At 38.5% G+C, this 22,131-nt stretch overlaps 2 gene segments (V, D, J or C); both read left to right on the top strand.

The window, feature by feature from the left end:
• The window catches only part of LOC131273783 (immunoglobulin kappa variable 3-20-like), a 126,274-nt gene that overhangs the window by 41,680 nt on the left and 62,463 nt on the right, over window positions 1–22,131 (top strand).
• Window positions 3,521–4,214, top strand: LOC131273784 (immunoglobulin kappa variable 3-20-like). The segment is given in 2 exon segments: window positions 3,521–3,604; window positions 3,781–4,214. Coding segments are annotated over 2 exon segments (483 nt in total).

The raw sequence follows: 22,131 nt of genomic DNA, 5'->3' as shown, positions 1-22,131 counted from the left end.
ATATTTGCTGGAGAAGAGACACAGGAGTCCTGCCATGGAATTAATAAATTGCAATGTAAATTCCCTTGCTAGAGTGGCTCTGTCATTTAGTGTATGAGGTCCTTTGTGACTATTTTATTGTTTCCTACCAGCACTTAGTTCACAAAACCTTTTTAGGCAGCAATAAAAAAAGAAAAATGAATGTGAGAAAAGCAAAAATTAATTAAATCTTTAAAATGAGCCTACCTCATTTTTATATTTTAAAATTTTTTAAAAATATGTATATTACACAAATGTTATATAAAAAATATTGCTCCCTACCCCTTTGACATTTTCACACATTAACAGCATCCTTTGTTTTTGTGGTACATTTGTTATCATTGATGAACACATTTTTGAACATTGCCAGTAGGCATGAATTTTAGTTTACATTGTAGCTTACACTACAATTTTGTAAATTATGACAAGGTATACAATGTCCTGTATCTATCTTTGCAATGTCATTCAGGATGATTTTCATGTCCTGAAAATGCCCACATAGGACATCTGTTTTTCCCTCTCCCTTCTCTCAGAAACTCCTGTGCCCACTTCCTCCACATCAATGAGAAAAAAATTCTTCCATTGCTGGAATCACGTCTATAGTAGAATAAGTCTATTCTAGTCCATCATTCATTCTCCAATCCTGAGGATTCTTGGATGGCTATGCCGACTCTGCCTCCAATTGTGAGTGGGATTAGATCCTATGGGGCAGATGGACAGGACTATCTTGCTTGCAGTTGCAGACTTGCCTTGTTCCTTGAGATGTTCTTTGTCCATCATCATCTCCTTGTTAGTTGTCCTGAGTGAGTCCAATGAAATGTAGAATAGGTGTTTCTAAAAGTTGAGATAAACAGTTATAACTGGCCCATGGACAGCCCAAAGATTTGTCTTTTGGGCATACACCTATCAGCTCTAGTCCTAACTCTAAGTTCAAATAGAGGGGATAGTAGAGCCATGTGTAGGGAAACCACAACAGAGTCCATCTCTGTCACACTGAGAAGTATAAATTCCAAAATTTTAAAAATCATTATATGACTTCAGTGAAGGAGATGATAGAAAAGCTAGTTTCCCAGCTTCACTGAAATGTTACAGACTTCCACTGTGTCTGCATCTTCGGAGTGTTACTGGTTGTAAAAGGACTCAGAACTACCTGATAAAATGAAAAAATAATTGTAACTCTTGTTCCATGGATTCTCATGGTACATAACCTAAGCTTCAAACTTTTCATTGAATTAATGTTCCCCTTGGACCATGCCTGTTCTGCTTTCACACTCTGTTTCTTTAGTCTTTCTTAAATACCTAGGACCATCTTTTCCCAAGTCCTGTTCATTTTCTGAAGTGCTCTTCCCTGGGCTTTAAAGGACAGCCCCCTCCTCCTTTCACACCTTAGGCCAACTGTCCCCTACCTGAAGACAATATTTCCTCATTTTAGGTGGACCCCTCTGGGCCAGTTACGCTGCATGACACATCCTTTTTTATATCACCCTGTCATCTATGATGACTTTAAATTTTTGAATGTGTGTAAGAATGGGAAGGAAATTATATTGCACGAATGCAGGAAACCTATCAATTAAGTAGTAGAAATTCGAGCAAAATAAGCAAACTTAAGAATGTATATTAAATGCAACTTCATGGAAGAGGAGGAAAAAATACATGGGTGGAAAGAGCAAACCTGAATTAATTATTAACATTTGTAAACACAGATACTTGGTGTTCTAAGAACAGGGTGGAAAGTAGATGAGAAGGAATGCCCTCCCTGATGATGTGGCATCTGTAGTACACCTCCTCAATGCTGGGAGGGGACCCGCTCCTAAGGTAAAGTGCTCATAAGGAGACAAACTACAGAAAATGAACTTATTAATTAGAATTAGAACAATACATGCCTTAGGACATTCCCCATCAAGGAAAACCTCTTAGGAACTTTTGAAAAAGTCTGCAGGAAAAGTTATACTCATGATAGTGAAAGAATTTTTTACCCATACAATTGTTAAAGTGTCCTAAATTTTCTCTTACCTCTGACTGTTCGTGCAGAGGGTTGATCCTGAAATGGACCAGGTTCACATGGCCCTACCTTTCCTGAGAAGCAGCTTAGCTCAGAGGAGGAAATCTCAAAGAAGCAGGTTAGAAATGGCTGCAGAAAGGTTACTTGTTTATTGTATAACCTCTCAGTAAAATGAATCATTCCACTTGTTCATAATTTAATGTCCTATGCCTAGAAGTGTTCATGATATTGTCATTTGCATAATTCTTAAAGTATTAGTTTTGGGTAGGAATAAATGAAGAAATGCTCTATCAGACCTTGGGAGCTTAAGCCATTTTACCTACGACCACTAGGTGGAGGTGTTACACTTCAGGTCTCCAAATCACTAATGAGTTTAGAAAGTGGTCGACTTAAATGATAGTCCTCTCCCTGGTTGTTGTTATGGGGGGAGGAGTGGGGAGAGGAGGAAAAGAGGTATATGGGGACCTCATATTTTTTTGAATATAACATTAAAAAAATAAAGAAAGAAAAAAATGATAGTCCTAAGGGTGACTTATAAGTATTTGGTGACTCATTTCTGGGAATAATACGGTATTTTTTTTTTTTTAAGATTTATTTTTATTTATTTAATTCCCCTCCCCTCCCCCAGTTGTCTGTTTTCTGTGTCCCCTTGCTGCGTCTTGTTTCTTTGTCCGCTTCTGTTGTCATCAGCTGCACGGGAAGTGTGGGCGGCGCCATTCCTCGGCAGGCTGCTCCCTCCTTCACGCTGGGCGGCTCTCCTTATGGGTGCACTCCTTGTGCGTGGGGCTCCCCTACGCGGGGGACACCCCTGTGTGGGACGGCACTCCTTGCGTGTATCAGCACTGCACATGGGTCAGCTCCACACGGGTCAAGGAGGCCCGGGGCTTGAACCGCGGCCCTCCCATGTGGTAGACGGATGCCCTAACCACTGGGCCAAAGACCGTTTCCCAGTAATACGGTATTAAGGGCAATACAGATAGCTTGTTTTGGATATATTAAGTGAGGTTCCTTTGGGATGTTGAAGAAGAGCTTCAAATATCTGTTTAAAATTAAGAATAGACTGAGATAGATACAGAACACTTGCTCTACATCTTAATCTATCCAATGATATGAACATATTCCACCTAGGTTTTGGCACCATATTTATAACATTTAATTAATTTATGATATTACACTTACAGATGCATGTATTTCATTGCAAATTCCTTTTGTTTTCAAGATGAGTGCAGTTGATTTGAAACAGTATAATTGTTGATAAAATATTTCATTTTCCTAATTGTGCTAAATATTGTTGAAAATTTTGGTTGTTAAGTTGATTTCTCAACTTTTGCCAGACTGTAGTTACATTTCCTGTGGTCATGATATTTTTATCCCCTTCCATTATTTATCTTTACAACTCACTGCACAGGTACGTTGTGACTTTATATTTTCTATTGATTTGCATAGACTCATCTGGGACTTGGTTGTTTGCTCAGAGCACTATTAATGCAGGTTCCGTGGAGATGAGGCCTTAGTGCATCAGACGAGTGAGCAAGATGATGTCACATTCCCAAATGCTCATCCTCCTGGTGCTCTGGGCCTCAGGTGAGAGGTTTAGAAGAGTATTATCTTTATAAAACTGGGGAATTGTTTTAACATGCAGAGTGAGCAAACCATTTCATCTAAAGCAGATCTGAATATAAATAAGAAAACCTACATTTAGATATTTATTTCATACATTTGTGACATAATGCACGATCAATGTTCTTTTCTGACTGCAGGTGCCAGTGGGGACATCGTGATGACCCAGTCTCCAGGCTCTGTGGCTGCATCTGCAGGAGAGACCGTCACCCTCAAGTGCAAGGCCAGTCAGAGTGTTTCCAGCAGCTACTTACATTGGTACCAGCAGAAACCAGGACGGGCTCCTAAACTGCTCATATATAGTGCATCCAACCGGCCATCTGGGGTCCCTGATCGATTCAGTGGCAGTGGGTCTGGGACAGATTTCACTCTCACCATCAGCAGATTCCAGCCTGAAGATCTGGGAGATTATTACTGTCAGCAAGGTAGCAGCTATCCTCCCACAGTGCTTCAGCCTCGAACACAAACCTCCTCCCCAGGGGTGTGGGACAGTGAGTCTTGCAGCATCAGCTGCTTCCTCTTCAAATTGAGTATGTTTGCTTCCTCCATCAGACTGAGAAACCACATTCTTTAGGGGACTGTACCACTGAATTTTTTTTTCTCTTAGCCAGTTCAAGTAACAGGGTGAATTGACACTCTAGGCTGGGGTCTTTTAAACTTTATAACCTGATGGATTGATTCTCTCTTCATTGTACCTCCTTAATGTTTAAAAATTTATCATCTTCTTTCCTTATCCCTTCCATCTTCTTCCTTCTCTGCCTTCTTCCTCCAACTCTGGTCCTTCCCAAGATTAAATCCTTGATCCTTCATAAGCAAAACTTCCCCTGTGGAAGGTCATTTTCCTCCCTTACTCTTTCTTCCCTGGACACATTGCCATCCAAGCCTTTCTTTTCAGTGTCACAAAAGATGACTTGATTTGCTACTGTTCCATCTTTTTTAAATTTAGATAACTATTTTAATTTCCTATTGCCATCAAATAGTAATTGCCGGTGCCTTAATATGCTATACTCATTGAAGAATGCTTAGGTTATAAGGGAGGATGCTCAGCCAATGACATATGTTGATTGCAGTTTGGGTATAAAATTTTCCAGTGAGCTTCATATTCTGCGATTGTCACCCTATTTCTATAGTTCCCTTTAAAAATAGTTGAACCATAAAACTTGCCAAAAATTGAATGTTTTCCATATTGCTATATGGTCTGTGTTTATTTCATCTTGTTCCAATATATTTGAAATGACACGTATATAATTTTAGTCTTTACAACATTACTTAATGTTGTATGTTCCATCTATTTAAAAAAGAAAAATAATGCAAATAGAATATATATGTATTTGATGGTGTGAAGCAGGGTGGACCTCAGTAAAGGAGGATCTTAAGGGGAATCTATTCTGTGGATGTAACCGATTGTAGTGGAAATCTTTGAGTAGGTTACTTAAGTTCATGCCTGGACCACTGTGGGTCTCAGTCCCTTTACTTGAGTCTTTTATTAGAGAATAAGATTCAGACAAAGAAGGAGAAAGCCATGGCAGCAAGAATCTGAAGCAATGAAACCTGGAAGTTACAGAAGTAACAAGCAGATGCCACGTGTCTTGCCATGTGACAGAGGATTCCAGCTTCACTGGCAGCTGGTCTTTGGAAAGAAAGCATTGTCTGATGATGCGTTGATTTAGACATTTTTCTCAGCCTCAAAATTGTAAGCTTGTAAGTTAATAAATACCTCTTGTGGAAGCCAGCCCACTTCAGCCTGGCTAACTACAATAGTCTATATCCAAATATTTATAGAATAACTGAAAATCTGCCTCCTTTTGTAAAGCCCTTTTTCTTTTCTCCGTCTCTTTCAGCTATTCTCATTCTTTCATGGCAACTCTCTAATTCTTCAACTTTAACCTTCTAGAAATGTGTGACAACTTTCCTCCTGAACTCTTTCACCAATTGTCAACTTTTTCTCTTACCATCCTTTGGCACTGAAGAAATTCATAGTTCTTAAGTCTGCTGTAACCTAAACACTTTGGATAAACTTTTATTTATTCATTTATTTATTAATTTATTTTTAAAATTTATTTTGCTTCTCTCACCCCCCTCCCTGTCTGCTCTCTGCATCCATTTGCTGTGTATTCTTCTGTGTCTGCTTGTATTCTTATCAGTGGTACCAGGAATCTGTCTCTTTTTGTTGCATCATCTTGCTCCATCAGCTCTCTGTGCGTGTATTGCCACTCCTAGGTAGGCTGTGCTGTTTTTGCATGTGTGGCTCTTTTCAGGAAGCACTCCTTGTGCATTGAGCTCCCCTACATGGTGGACACCCCTGCGTGGCTTGATGCTCCTTTTGCCCATCAGCACTGCACATGGGCCAGCTCACCCCAGGGGCCCAGGGGCCTGGGTTTGATCCCTGCACCTCCTAAGTGGTAGGCAGGTACTCTGTCAGTTGAGCCACATCTGCTTCCCTGGATAAACTTTAATTAAAACATTATTCTCAATGTGCTAGTGTAAATACTCTGGATATTCTAGTATTATTTCTGAAATTTCATCATATGTTGGTGGATGAAATTTAGTTTCACCAAATGTCTCATAAAACCAGGGGCGAACACACCAAACTCTCTGACATATATAACTGCTCTTAGTCTTAGTAATAAGAAGTATTTTATTCATTGAATCCACATCATGCATTCAATCAAGAAACATGTATTAAGTGGTTCCTCTCTTAGTTGCAAAGATCCCTCCTATCATTGTAGTTGATGAGAAAAAAACATATATGAAAAATATACACTATGCCATTTTTTAGTGCTAGGTTAAAAAATAAATCAGGTCTAGGGAGGAGACTGTGGCATAGAATGAATAGGAATTGAAAAGATGAAAACATATCAGTTAGCTACTGTCATGCAAGATATCATGCCCAAAACCAGTATTATAAAGCCTTAACTGGTGAGTTTTTGGGAGCTGTGCATTCTGTTCATATGGAGGCCTCACTGGCTCATCTGGGCCTACTCTTGGTGTGTAGTTATCTGGCAGGGCCCTGAGTCCTGGGTGTTCTACACTCAATTGTGTTTGATCTCCTTCACATGTCCCTTAGCTGGCCATCAGCCTGACTTTGGGTTGACTGCACCACATGTCTTTTACCACCTGGAAGACTAATTCTAGATTCTTCTGATGGCTATTTGTATGCTTCCAAGGATGAAATGAAAGCCCATTTCAGAGTGTTTTATTCCCTGATGGATCAACTACTTCTATCCTGTGCCTCCTTTATTTAAACTTTCCTATTTTGACTCCTTCTCACTCTCCTTCCCTTCCTCTGGTCCCTGCTATTGTTCTCCCCATACGACATAAAGGTATAATCCTCGCCAGTGCAGGTTCAGACTCTCCTCTGAAGGTCTAGTGTCACTCTCCCTCCTTATCTACTGGACCCTCTTTTGGGGCAGGCCCTTCTGCTTCATGTCCCTGATTGTATTTTACGGGCCGAGCTCAATGTCTTTATCCTTTATTCCTTCTCATTTGAAAATAAAGAAAATAAAGAAAATTATCTCTCTCTGTCATTCTTTTCCTATTAGTGGCCATTCCCCTTTATTCTAATCCTAATTATAAATGCGTGCAAATCTCCCCATGACCCTTTCCCTTCAAGTATATATTTAGTTATTTTTCTGGTACATCTTTGACACTTTCTGCCCATGTGTCCTCAATTAAATTACTTAACCTCTCAGTGTGAAGGTTTTTCTCAGATATAAAGTGTATATTATAATTGTTCCTGTTTTGTGAGGATGTCATGAGGCAAAATGAGTCAACACACTCAACACACATAACAGGCTATGAGCCAAACCTGATACAAAGAAAATCCTCGTTTCCAATGATTAATAATCTTTTCATATCTCTTTTAAAAATCCCACAATTATTAATCAATTATTAATGATTAAATTAGCTTTCTGTGGCTGCTTCAACAAATTGAAAAGAAACTTGATAACTCATAATAATAGAATTCAAGTCACTCACAGTTTTGGGAGCTGGTAAATTAAAATCAGTATCCCAAGGCTGGAATCAAAGATTTTAAAGGCCACACTTCTGGGAGGTCTTCAGAAGCATATATTCCATGACTCTACCAGCCCATGGAGGCTGCCAGAATTTTTTGTTTTGGGACTTCATTACTCCAGCTTTCAAGTCCAGCATCTTCAAATTACTCTATGCTCTTTTCTCTCTTACATTTTTATGTTAGTCTGTCAAATTATCCTGCATCCCTTTTATAGGAATACATGTGATTGCATTTTTGCCTAATCTGAAATCCCAGGATGATCTCTCCATCTCAGATTAAATAAAGTATGATGAATATTTCATATGAGGAAACATGCATGGGCACCAGGATTTAAGACAAGGTATTTTCAGGTGGGTATTCAGTGTATAGTGTGTTTCTTTCAACCCCAATGATGCCCATTTATCCCACATGCAAAATACCTTGTCCTCATCCCAACATTCCCAAATATCTAAACAAATTATAGCCTCAACTCACTTCCCAAAACTCATCTGAATATCATCTCCCGAACAGTCACAAGTCACCATCTAAATCATCTAAATTAGGTATTTATTACATTCTCAGTAGGATCCAATCTGGCATAAATTCATTTCTCTCTGTAGACCAGCAATTAGAAAAGAATTTAATGATTCTAATATACCCTGGTGGGGCAGGCATAGTATAAATGTTGCAGACATCTTAATTCCAAAAGGGAGAGGATGAAAGGAAGAAAGGAAGCACAGCTCCCAAGCAATTTTGAAATCTTGAAGTTCTGTTAGGTTCATTGCCTGGAGTCATCTCTATGGCCTACGTATTGTCCTTGGTGACACATCTCTGTCCTCTGGACCTCGGGCTTTGGTTTCTGTACCCAGGTCTCTGGTCTCTGAGCCCATGTTTGTTATAACTCTCCCTGAAGAGCTGGCCTCTGTCTTATCTGGTGAGATTGAATTATATACACATTCTTAATCATTGCCAGTATTCCTGTCTGTGTGGGCACATTGTAGATAGGACCAGGAATATGTTATTTGAGGTAAGGTGTGGCCCATCTAATTGAAAGGAGCCTTAATCCAGATCATTGGATTCTGTTATAAGCATGATAAAGTCATTCAAAGAAAGAGAAGCCACAGGGAGGAGCCAGAAGATAGAAGTCAACAGAAACCAGAAGAGAAAGGAGAGGACATTGCTATGAAAGCAAGGCAGAGATAATAGCCAAGGAGCCTCAAGGATCTCTGGTAGCCAGTACTGGAATGTTATAGAGTTTGGGGAGAAAACATTGCCTTGCTACTTTCTCAGTAGTGGCTTCTCCTAATCTAAAAACTGTGAGCCTATAAATTCCTAGTTTTCAAGCCATCCCATTCTGTACTACCTAAGATAGCTGTCTGGCAAAGTAAGGTATCTCAATTTGTTTTTCTTCAAAGGGTTTTTGAAAGTTCATAGTTTTATCAGTTTATAGAATTTTGTAATTCCATGGTCTTCTTATCTTGCCCTCTTATTGTCCCTTTCAGCTCAACTGGTAGTATTTTTGATAATATAATGTTCTCAAAAATCTCCTGGTTTGTGAACAAAGATCACTTCTGAGTCCAGCTCCATCACACAGAAACACAAACTCCAAAGTAGGGACAACTGATATGGCACTGAACTCCATCTGCCATTACCACAGAACCTGTGGGTCTCTGTGGCCCTCAGAAGAACCAATACCTGAGTTAGTATCTACTTTATCTGTCCCTGGGTCTCTGCTGAGGTGTGCATAAGGGTGGCCCCTCTGATAACCTCCCGGCTCTTTTTGGAGACTCATAGCCATATAAACTCACTTATCCTTTCCATTTCCCCCTTTTACCCAAAGTCAAAAAGTAGTTTTTAACACTTGATATTACATCTAGGCTGAGATATTTTGCAAGTCTGAGTTGACCCCTTTAATCAAGTTCTTTTTCTAGTTACATCATCAGTTGGTGTTTTGTAGTAATCCCTCTGTGCCAGGGAGGCTCAACCCCAGGAGTCATGTCTCAAGCTGTCATGAAGGCAATGCATCTACATGCTGAGTTTGGCTTAGAGTGTGACCATATTTGAGCAAAATGGAGGCTCTCAGGAGGTAACTCTTAGGCACCATGCAGCTCTAGGCATAGTCATATTTCAGGCACACAGGCTCATAATTGGAGCCATCAGTATCAAGGGCTCATAGTTGGACAATCCGTCTTTGTTGTTCTTGGACAGTGCACTTAGGGGATTGTTGCTGTTCCATTGGTGAATGTGATAGAGCTCCCCTGGCCAGGAACTCAACACTCTCTCATCTGTCATTTCCAACTATAACCACTATGAAAGTATCCAAACCTTTCTACGTACCCTGTATACATGTCCTGGAGAACTCCCTCCCAACCATGTGCCCCCCACCAATAACACCCCACACGAGTGCTCCTCCCCCACCATAGTTGAACCTCTCTGTGATCTAAAACTTCTTCAGAAAGAAAGCTCAATATATTACCAGGTTCCATTAAGAGTAAAATGGAATATAGTGATGGGTTTAAAGGTTAGATATAGAATAGACAGCAATTTAGAAAAATGAAATAAAGAAAAATAAATTGGGTATCAAAAAATTAAAAAATTAAAAGCTTTGTTTCTGGCATTTTGCTTTTCATCACTGCTGTAATTGTTGCCCTGTATGTAGAGTGGCAAGGAAATTTCTTCCATTTCTTCCTCATTGTCTACATCCTTTCTTTTCTTTTTTTCTGAGTATTAAGTTTGTCTTCACAAATTTTTAGATCACAGTAATTCACATATACAAAATATGGTACTACCACATATCCAACATCAAACTCTTTCTTCCTTCCCCAACAATGATCTTTTTACATGTTCATATTATATTTGCTGGAGTTGACGTACAGATATTGAAACAATAGCTTTCAAACATGGTTCCGATTGGGTTTACATTATGGTTTGTATTTTAGACTATACATTTTTCTAAATTTTTAGTTTCCTTATGTTTTACAGTATGGTTTACATTTTAGCGTAGAGGCTTTTATACATTTTGGTATAATTTAACATGTCCTATATTCATCATTGCATGATCTTGTGGAAAACTTCTATTGCCCCACAGTAACCCTGATTCCATGTATTCAACCCTCTTTCCCCCTCCCCACAGGGCCACCATGACAATCACAAAGATACTTGCAACAATGTTAAGAGCTTGACATACTCGACTGCCCTAACCCATTGTGAACCACCAATTCTCTCAAGAGATACAATTCCCTCTGTTTGAGAACATTAGTCCTCCCCAGGATGTGGGTGTACCTTCACTTTCATTTTATGGGTCTCCACCCAATGATATAACCCATTATGACAAAATTAGCACTCACACACTACCTAGAAGCTTGCCCCATGTCACAAAGCCTCCCTTAAGCATCTTAAACAGGTAATCTTCTGTATTTTATTTTCTAAAGAGTTTTCTCTATATTGTAATTTCAACCACATACCTGAAAATCTCATATTTTCATATGTTCCCTCCATCATCCCCCCAATTTCTTGGGCCATCTGACCCATCCTCCCATCCCTAGCCCCACTGACGCCTACAAAGCCCCACCCAAAGTTTTCAATACGCCCCCATTTTATCCCTTCCTGTACAAATACTTACCTCCAGCTTATTATAGATTTCACCCATGTAGGATTCAGCTTGCAATCTTCCTCTATCCCCAATTTCTTTTAAGTTTGTTATCCTGTCTCTAGCTATCTGAGACAGCTTGGTTTACTTACTTCATATCAGAAGGTCATGTAGTATTTGTCCTTCAGTGCCTGGGTTGCTTCACTCAACATAAGGTTCTCAAGATTCATCCATGTAATCACATGTGTTTGTACTGTATTTGTTCTTGTAGCTGAGTAGTATTCCATTGTATGTATATACTGCATTTTATTTATCCATTCATCTGTTGATAGGCATTTGGGTTGATTCCAACTTTTGGCAATAGTGAACAGTGTTGCTATGAATATTGGTGTGCACATATCAGGTTGTGTCGTTGTTTTCAGTTCTACTGGGTATATACCCAGCAGTGGAATTGGTGGATCATATGGCAAATCTATAGCTATATTTTTGAGAAACTGCCAAACTGTCCTCCAGAATGACTGGATCCTTCTGCATTCCCACCAGCAGTGGATGAGTGTTCCCACTCCTCCACATTCTCTCCAACAATTGCAATCTTCTGATTTTTTGATAGCTGCCAGTTTTATGGGAGTAAGATGGTATCTCATTGTTGTTTTGATTTGCATTTGCCTAGCAGCCAGTGATTTTGAGCATTTTTTCATGTGTTTTTTTAACCAATTGTATATCTTTTTTGGAGAAGTGCCTGTTCATATCCTTTTCCCATTTTTTAAAATGGGCTGTTTTTCTTTTTTTTTTCTCAAGATATTGGAGTTCTTTATATATGCAAGATATGTCTCCTATCAGATATATGGTTACCAAATATTTTCTCCCATTGTGTAGGTTCTGTTTTCAGTTTCCTGACAAACTCCTTTGAGGTGCAATGGCTTTAATTTTGAGGAAGTCCCATTTATCTATTTGTTCTTTTGCTGCTCGTGCTTTTGGTGTGAAGTTCATGAAGCCATTTCCTATTACAAAGTCCTGTAGATGGTTTCCTACATTGCTTTCCAAGGTCTTTATTGTTTTGGCTCTTATATTTAGGTCTTTGAACCATCTTGAGTTGATTTTTGTATAAGGTGTGAGACGGTAATCCTCTTTCATTCCTTTACATGTGGATATCCAGTTCTCCAGGCACCATTTGTTGAAGAGGCCATTCTCTTCCAGTTGAGAGGATTTGGTGGCCCTGTAAAATACCGTATAGCTGTATATATGGGGATCTATATCTGTATTCTCAATTTGGTTCTGTTGCTCTGTGTGTCTATCCTTGTGCCCAAACCATGCTGTTTTCATTACTGTAGCTTTGTAGTATGTTTTGAAGTCAAGTAGTGTGGTTCCTCCAATTTCATTTTTCTTTTTCAATATGACTTTGGCTTTTCAGGGCCTCTTTCCTTTCTAAATAAATTTCATAGTTAGTTTCTCTAGTTCATTAAAGAATGCTGTGTTGGTTTTTATTGGGATTGCATTGAATCTGTAGACCAGTTTTTGTAGGATGGACATCTTAATGATATTTAGTCTTCCTATCCAGGAACAGGGTATATTCTTCCATTTATTTAGGTCTTCTTTGATAACCTTGAACAATGTTGTGTAGTTTTCAGTGTATAAGTCTTTTATCTTTTTAGTTAAATTTATTTGTAGGTATTGTTTTTTTTTATTTACTGTTGTGAATGGTATTTGATTCCTGATTTCCTCCTCAGATTGCTCATTATTGGTGTACAGAAATGCTACTGATTTTTATGCATTGATCTTGTAACATGTTACCTTACTCAACTCATTCATAAGTTATAGAAGCTTTGTTGCAAGTCCTTGTAAGACTATGTTAAATAGGAGGGATGATAGTAGTCATTCTTGTCTTGTTCCTGATCTTAAAGAGAAAGATTTCAGCATTTCACCTTTGTAAATAATGTTAGCTGTGGGTTTTTCATACATACTCTTTATCATGTTCAGAAAGTTTCCTTCTATTCTGATTTTTTGCAATGTATTTATCAAAAAATTGTGCTGTATTTTGTTAAATGCTTTTTCTGCATCTATAGATATGATCATGTGATTTTTCCCTTCAATCTGTTTATGTGGTGTATTACATTAATTGATTTTCTTATGTTGAACCATCGTTGCATACCAGGAATGAATCCCACTTCGTCATAGTGAATAATTTGTTAAATGTGTTGTTGAATACAATTAGAAAGTATTTTTATGAGGATTTTCACGTCTAGGTTCTTTAGAGAGATAGGTCTGTAATGTACCTTTCTTGTGTTGTCTTTGTTTGGCTTTGGTACTACAGTAATCTTGGCATCGTAGAGTGAGTTAGACAATGTTCCTTCTATTTTGATTTTTTTTTTTTGGAAGATTTTAAGCAAGACTTGTGTTAGTTCTTTCCAGAAAGTTTGGTAGAATTCACCCGTGAAGGCATCTGGCCCAAGGCTCTTCTTAGTTGGAAGATCTTTAATGACTGATTTTATCTCTTTACTTGGGACTGGTTTGTTGAGATTGTTAATTTCTTCTTTTGTCAATGTAGGCTGCTTATGTGTTTCTAAGAATTTGTCCTTCTTGTTGGCATATAAATTTTCAAACTATCCTCTTATGGTTGTCTTTATTTCTATGGGATCAGTGGTAATATCTCCTTTCTCATTTCTTATTTTGTGTATTTGCGTCTTCTCTCTTTTTTATCTTTGTTAGTTTAGCTAAGGGTTTATCAATTTTATTGATCTTCTCTAAGAACCAGCTCTTGGTTTTGTTTATTTTTTCAAGTGCTTTCTTATTTTCTATTTCATTTAGTTCTGCTCTGATCTTTGTTCTTTCTTTCTTCTTCCTTTGGGGTTAGTTTGTTGTTTATTTACTAATTCCTCCAAGTTTGCAGTTAGTTCTTCAATTTTAGCTCTTCCTTCTTTTTTGATGTATGAATTTATGGCTGTAAATTTCATTCTCAGTACAACTTTTGCTGCATCCCATAAGTTTGGATATGTCGTGTTATATTTTCATTAGTTTCAAGACATTTATTAATTTCTTTTGAGATTTCTTCCTTGCGCCAGTGTTTTTCTAAGAGTGTGTTGTTTAACTTCCAAATCTTGGTGCCAAATCTGGGTCTCTGGGCCTTGTAGATTTCCAGCTTCATTCCATTCTGGTAAGAGAAATTATATTGTATGATTTCAATTTTTCTGAATTCCTTGAGATTTTTTCTGTGGCCTAGCATGTGGTATATCTTGGAGAATGATCCGTGTGCACTTGAGAAAAATGTATACCTTGCTGTATTTGGGTGTAATGTTCTGTATATGTCTATTAGGTCCAGCTCCTCTAATATATTGTTCAAAGTCTTTGTTTCTTTATTGATTCTCTTTTGAGATGTTCTGTCCAAAGTTAATAGTGGTGTATTAAAGTCGCTCACTATAATTGTAGAGGCATCTATTCTTTCACTTAATTTTTCCAGTGTTTGCCCCACGTATTTGGAGGCGCCCTTGTTAGGGGCATAAATATTTATGATTGTTCATTCTTCTTGAAGGATTATCCCTTTCACTAATATTTAGCGTCCTTCTTTGTCTTTCCCAATTGTTTTGCATTTAAAGTGTATTTTGTCTGATATTAATATAGCTACTCCTGCCCTTTTTTGGTTATTGTTTGCTTGTAAGATTGTTTTCCAGCCATTCACTTTCAATCTCCCTGAATCCCCAGGTCTAAGATGTGTTTCTTATAGACAGCATATAGATGGGTCATATTTCCTTATCCAAATTTCTAATCTGAGTCTCTTGAGTCAGGTGCATTTAATCCATTGACAGTCAGTGTTATTACTTTTCATGAATTATTTATAATTGTTGGAAACTGAGACACAGTGGCCTCACAAGGAGAGACATGCTGTCTCAATGGCTATGCTTGCAACGTAAGGAATGCAGTAATTAAGAGTTCCCAGCAAGGGGATGAAGCTGTTCAAGGCTGAAAGTAAAGATGAGCACACACCTTTTGTAGTAAATAGAACACTTAGACTTTGTACCTTGAGATAAGATTTTTTTTAATTCCTTAGACTATGAGTAATGCTGATAGTTAACTGTGTATTGCTGCTTATTGTCACATAGACTGGGGTATACATTGAGCCGCTTGTAAACTATAAAATTGTCTGATGAGTCTCTATTGACAGACCCCCTGATCCCAGCTCTCACGTTCTTTCTTTCTTTTTCTTTCTTTCTCTTTTTTTCACTCTCCTTTTTCTCTTTCTTTCATTCGTGATACGCTTCGGTCCCAAATCCCCAACAATATTAGCCATATTTTCTATGGATTTGTGTTTGTCTTATTTTATTTTTCTGTTTTTGTCTTTTTAGTTGCTCTTACACTCTCCTCAACTCTGTCTCTCTTGTTTTTTTCTTTCTTTCTGTGGCATACCCTTTAGCATTTCTTGAAGTGCAGGATTCTTGTTGGTATACTTTCATTGTTTCTGTTTTTCTGTGAATATTTTGGACTCACCTTCATTTTTGAATGCTAACTTTGTTGGATAGAGTATTCTTGGTTGCCTTCCTGCCTCCATGGTTTCAAATGGGAAATGAGCACTTACTCTTATGGAGCCTCGTTTGTACGTGATGGTTTTCTTTTCTCTTGCTGCTTTTAGTATTTTCTCTTTGTCTTGAGCATTGGATAACTTGACAAGTACATGTCTTGGGGTAGAGTTGTTTGGCTATATACTGTTTGGTGTGCATTGTGCTTACTGCTGCTGATATTTGCTGAGTGTATTCTTGATTTTTTGAAATGTGCTGTTCATCACCATCGTATCAGTTACCTTCTTGTGTGTGATTGCAATTTCTTCTGTATTCTCTCCAAGTGTTTTCTTTGTATTCTTAGTCTCTTCCTTCTTTTCATCAAATTTGTCCCTAATATGTGTTTTGAGAGCTTTAATTACTTTTTTGATGTTCTGCTCCTCTTCCTGGTTTTTAGTTTATTTATTGGATTGAGGCATGCTTCCTAATTATTGGTTTGGTTTGTAGTTTTTTGTTCCATCTGGTCATTGTTTTTATCTTGATGGGTTTAATCAGTTGCTTAGCTTCTTTGTCTAGTTTGGAATTTAATCAGTTGTTTTTGCATGCATGTTAAGTCTTCTCTTTATCACTTTGTTCTTCTTATTCTATTTCCTTGTTGTTGGCTAAATTCACTTGAAGGAAAATATTAGGGCCAGAGAAAGCAAAAAGAGTAAGAAAAGAAATGAATAATAATGGTATTGCTACTAAATTTTAACAGAGGAACATTGTGAGATCTAGGAGAATGGATATTAAACTCATGTAATGTATGTAGAGTTATAACAGTAAGAAAAGTAGAGTATGTATAATGAGACAGAAAATTGAATATGGGGAGGAATATAGTGTGAACTAAAAGGCCAGTGTGTTCAGGAGAGAGGGAAAGATAAAAGAAAGGACAATAATATAAAGAGTAAATATAGGACAAAAACAGAACAAAGGTCTTAGAAATAAAATGTCAGAAAAATAGGGGGCAAACAAAGAGAGGTGCAATGTAAGAGAAACAATAAAAGATGGGGGATAGAAAGATGTATAGGAAAGGGGATAGTGTTGGTGGCCAAAATCAATACACACAGAAAAAAGCAAATGGAGGGTGAGGAAATATAGCAAATGTGAAGTGCTTCCTGTAGCAAATAATGTAAAAGAATAAAAAAGAGGAGGAAAAAAGAAAGAGAAAAAGGGGAGTAAAGTAAGGGGGGAAGTAAGCAAGGAAAAGAAAAAGAGAAAAAAAGGAAAAAAAGAAAAAGGGGCCTTGTGGATATAAAGAGGAAGGAAAAACAGGAACAAAAACCAACAAGATAATAGGCAAAGTTTCAAGCAAGGAATCCTCTTTCCAGTTAAATAAAAACACTTAGGGATCTAACATTCCCCTTTTTCACTACCTCATTTCCCTCTCTCCAAGGCAGCAGGAAAGCTGCCTGAGAGGTCCAGTAGGAGATTCAAGTGGGTCCTTATTGAATCAGTCCCACACAGAAAACAATAACTCTTAATTTCCAGAGAGAGAGCACCCCACCTCACTGGGAACCCCAAGTGTGCTATTGGAAGCTTGGAAAGCACCTCCTAGAGTCCCTCTCGTTTAGGTGTGCTATGAGAGGGCTAGTTGATTTTTCACTCTACCTTCTCCCAGACCAAGTTTCCTATCTCAGGGTAATTAGGTGAATTGGGTTTTCTCAGTAGATTCACCACTCATTTCTTCCCAGGCTGTGACCAAACCAGGTGGTATGCTCCTCCAATACAAAAAAAAATTTTTTTAATTAAAATTAAAAAAGGGTGGGGTGACCAGAAATTTGAACCTGTACTCACCTGGCCCCACTGTTTCACCTCCCACTGAATCCCACCCACTCACGGAGTCAGTTCAAAACCTGAGGCCTAGGGCAATCCCGGGCCTCTGGGAGTGCTGGACTGGGGAATGGTTAGTCCAGCACACTGCAGACTCAGGGTATGTGTGTCTCTGGAATGTGGGCTGCAGGGGCTTAGGAACATGGTCCTGGGATCACACACCTAGTGATCACAAGGTTCAGGAATGCTGCCGCACCACGGACAGTTCTCAGGGAACACCGTGGCAGCCAGCCCTAGGGAGAGGGGAAGGGGTCCTACCTTCCCGCAGCCTCTTACCTCAGTCCCTGCAACCCACAATTCTACCTTTAGCAAGCACTACCTCTGTCACTGTCTCTCCAAATCCACATCCACACACCTCCTGCCTTGCAAGCTCCCAAAACAGCCTACTTTGGCAAGCCTCCAACCGCACTCCACAGCCTCCATGCAGGAGAGACTGTGAGGTGCATTCACTCAGGCGCCATCTTGCCATAAAACTTTTTTGACACTGCCTTTCATCACTGTAAGATCTGTTGTTTGGCATGCACTGTGACATTTTCTTCTGTATAGTCCCACAGTGTCTCATTTAAAATATATATATTCAAAGAAAGATTTTACAGAACAGTCACATAGAAAATATAGGGGTTTCCCATGCCCCCCCTTTCCACTCCCACCTATTAAAAATATTTTACATGAAGGTGCATTTGTTACAGTTGATGCACAAATATTGAAGCATTGATACTAACCCTGGTCAATAGTTCATATTATGGTTTACATTTTGGACCATATATTTCTATAGGTTTTGGTGAAATTTAAAATGGCCTGTATCCATTATTTCAAGATCATGCAGAACAATTCTAATGCCTTAAAAATGCCTTGTGTTCCCTTTATTCTAGTCTTCCCTAACCCTCCCCTCAGAACCTATGGCCAGCACTAAGTTATAATTTTTAAAGAATAAGATTCATAGTTAGCTGCAATAATATTGAGGGATTGACATATTGGTCTGCTTTCTTTTATTTTCTTAAATATATTGTTTTAATTTTTTAAAAAGATACTTAGATTACACAAAATGTTACACAAAATATATACAGAATTCCCATATACCTCAATCCATACACCTCCCATCCTTCCCTACATTAGCAACATTTTTATTACTATGATATGTTCATTGCAATTGATGAACACATTTGGAGCATTGCTGTTAAGCATGGATTATACTTTACAATGTAGTTTACACTCTCTCCCATTCAATTCTGTAGGTCATGACAGGATATATAATGGTCTGTATCTGTCATCGCAATATCATTCAGGACAAGTCCAAGTCTCACTTGGGGTAGTATCTATTTTGGCGTCTATGAGATCCTGCTGACATGTGCAAAAGTGTTACTCTGAGATGACCTTTCAACTCACGTGATGCCTCTTAGTTATATAAATTCATTTGTCATTACACTTGCCCCTTTTATTCAAGGTATTTTTCCAGTTGCATTGCTTTTTGGTGCTTGGTAGTAACCCCTTGATACGATGGAGGCTCATTCCCGGGAGTCATGTCCCATGCTAGGGGGAATGTAAAGCATTTATATGATGAATTTGGCTTAGAGAGAGGTCACATTTGAGCAACATGGAGGCTCTCAGGAGGTGACTCCTAGGCATCCTGCAGCACTAGGCTAAGTTTCAAATTCAAGAGTAAAGTTTCATAAGCATAATCATCAATATCAAGGGCTCATCAGTGGACCATCCTTCTTCACTAGTCATTGTCCTGCACTTGGGGGATTGTTGCTGTTCCATTGGAGAGTGTGGAAGAACTCCCCAGGATGGGAATTCTTTTCTTATTTCACTTTTGTTTTTTTGAGCTATGCCAGTACTTTATTAAGGTAGGGAGGGAAGAGAAATGGGAGAATAACAGATCGTGGTTCCAAGGTAGAGAGGAAGGAGCTGAAAAGTGATAAAGCAGATCTAATTACAGATTAAAGTTCCACATTATAGATTATAAGTGCCCAGGTTCTACTTGCATGCTGACCATGGCAGGGGAAAACAGCAGCAGCAGGGCACAGAAAGCAGGAAGATGGGTCCAAAGGTGAGAGACCCAGGATGGAAATTCAATATTCTTTTGGTTATTGTGTGAATCTCCACCCATTGTGACAATGCCCCATGAACATTTGAACTTTTATATACCTTATATGTATGCCTAGGTGACCTTCCTTCCATGTATCCCCCAGTACTGCCACCCAACATCAATGATTCTCCCCTGCCACAGTTGTAACCCTTCTGTGGTCCAAAATTTCTTCAAAAATGAAGCCGGGAATATCACCAAATACAATTAATAGGATGGTGAAATAGTAGTGATAGGTTTAAACATAAAAAATAAACTACATAATAATTTAGAAAACCTAAATGTAAATTAAAATAAAAATTGGGATAGTAAAAAAATAATGAACAATCTTAATTTTATTGTTTTGCATTTCATCATTATAATTTCTGTTGTCATGTATGTACAGTGACATTTTCTTTCATTTCTTCCCCAGGTGTCTTATTCTTTTTCATTTTGTCTTCAAAGAAGTTTTAGATCAGGGTAAAGTCACATACAGAACACAGGGGACTCCTCTATACCCAACATCCTCCCCCTTTCTCCCTTCCCATATCAATAACCTTTTTATATGTGGATGGTACATTTGTTACAACTGATGTACAAATATTGAAACATAGCCACTAACCATGGTCAATGGTTTATCATATGGTCTACACTCTAGACCATACACTTCCATAAACTTTTTATGAAATTCAACATGGCCTGTACCCATCATTGCAAGAGTATGCAGAATTCTTCCATTGTCACTAAATATCTCCTCTTCCCACTACCCTGTTCTCCCTCCCCATTCCCTCGGGGCCCATGATGACCATCAGGCTTCACTCCTTGAAGGACAAAATTCAGTTACTTGCTTTGTCTGGAGTCTTGATACACTGGTCTGACCTCCCCTATTATGAACTGCGCATGCTCTTGAGAGACACCCACCACTCTGAAAACATAATGGGCCTCCCCGGGATGGGAGTCCAACTAATTCTCACTCGTGATGTGGGTTTCCACCCACTAATCCAACACAATATGACAAAGCTATCACTTACACATTCTTTAGAAGACTGCCCCAGGTGCACTCTGTCCTGAGTGCACCCCAATCCATTTCCCTAAACCAATAACCCTTCCTTGTCATATTGCCAAAAGATCTTTCCTAACATTGTAGTTTCAACCACATATCCACTAATCCCGTGTTCATCTGCTTCCTTTCCCAACCCTACACCATTTCCATGGACTGTCTAACCCACCCTCCCAATCCTACCCCACTTTCGAACTTGCATCACCCAACCCAATACTATCCCTACACCCTTGTCATATCCCTTCACTGCACAACTGTTCACTTCTACCTTATCATAGATTTTGTCTTATGGGGGATGGTTCACAACCTTCTCCCTTTCTGTTTCCTGTAAGTCTGTCTTCAGACTCTAGTTCCCTGCGTCTGCTGGATTTGTTTAATTCATGTCAGTGAGGTTATGTAATATTGGTCCTTCAATACCTGTCTTGCCTCACTTAACATAAGGTCCTCAAGATTCATCCATGTTATCCCATGTGTTAGTATTGTATTCCTTCTTACAGCTGAGTAATATTCAATTGTGTATATATACCACATTTTGTTTATCAGTTCTTCTCTTGATGGATGTTTGGGTTGATTCCAACTTTTGGCAATAGTGAATAACATATCAATGAACACTGGTGTTCATATATCTGTTCATGTTCTTGCTTTCAGTTCTTCTGGGTATATACCCTGCAGTGGAATTGCTGGATCATATGGCAGATCTACAGTTAGTTTTTGAGGAACCACCAAAGTACCTTCTACAATGGCTGGCTCCTTCTACATCCCACCAACAGTGGATGAGTGTTCCTATTCCTCCCCATCCTCTCCAAAACTTTAGTCCTCTGTTTTTTAAATGCCTACCAGTAGTTTTGATTTTCATGTCCCTAATAGCTAGTGATGTTTAGCCTCTTTTCAAAGGCTTTTTAACCATTTGTATCTTTTCTTTGGAAAAGTATCTGTTCAAATCTCTTGCCCATTTATTAATGGCTTATTTGTCTTTTTGTTCTAGAGACATAGGATTTCTTTAAATATACTGGATATTAGGCTCTCATCAGATATATGGTTATCAAATATTTCTCCACCAGGGTATGCTATCATTTCACTTTCTTGACAGACTCCTTTGCGGTGCAAATTTTTAAATTTTGATGAGAACCTATTTATCTATTTTTTGGGTGTGAATTTCATGAAACCATTTCCTATTACAAGGCCTTGTAAATGCTTTCCTACATTATCTTTCAAGGTCTTTATGACCTTGGCTCTTATATTTAGATCTTTGATCCATATTGAGTTGATTTTCATTTAAGGTGTGAGATGGTGTTCCCCTCTCATTGTTTTGAATATGGATATTCAGTTCTCCAAGCACCATTTGTTGAAGAGGCCATTCTATCCCAGTCGAGTGGGCTTGGTGGCATTGTCGAATATCACATGATATGTGTGAAGATCTAGAT

Source organism: Dasypus novemcinctus, chromosome 17 (genome assembly GCF_030445035.2).
Source record: "Dasypus novemcinctus isolate mDasNov1 chromosome 17, mDasNov1.1.hap2, whole genome shotgun sequence".
NCBI classification, from domain to species: domain Eukaryota; kingdom Metazoa; phylum Chordata; class Mammalia; order Cingulata; family Dasypodidae; genus Dasypus; species Dasypus novemcinctus.
The sequence above is the reverse complement of the archived record's forward strand: the minus strand, read 5'-3'. Positions and strand labels throughout refer to the sequence as shown.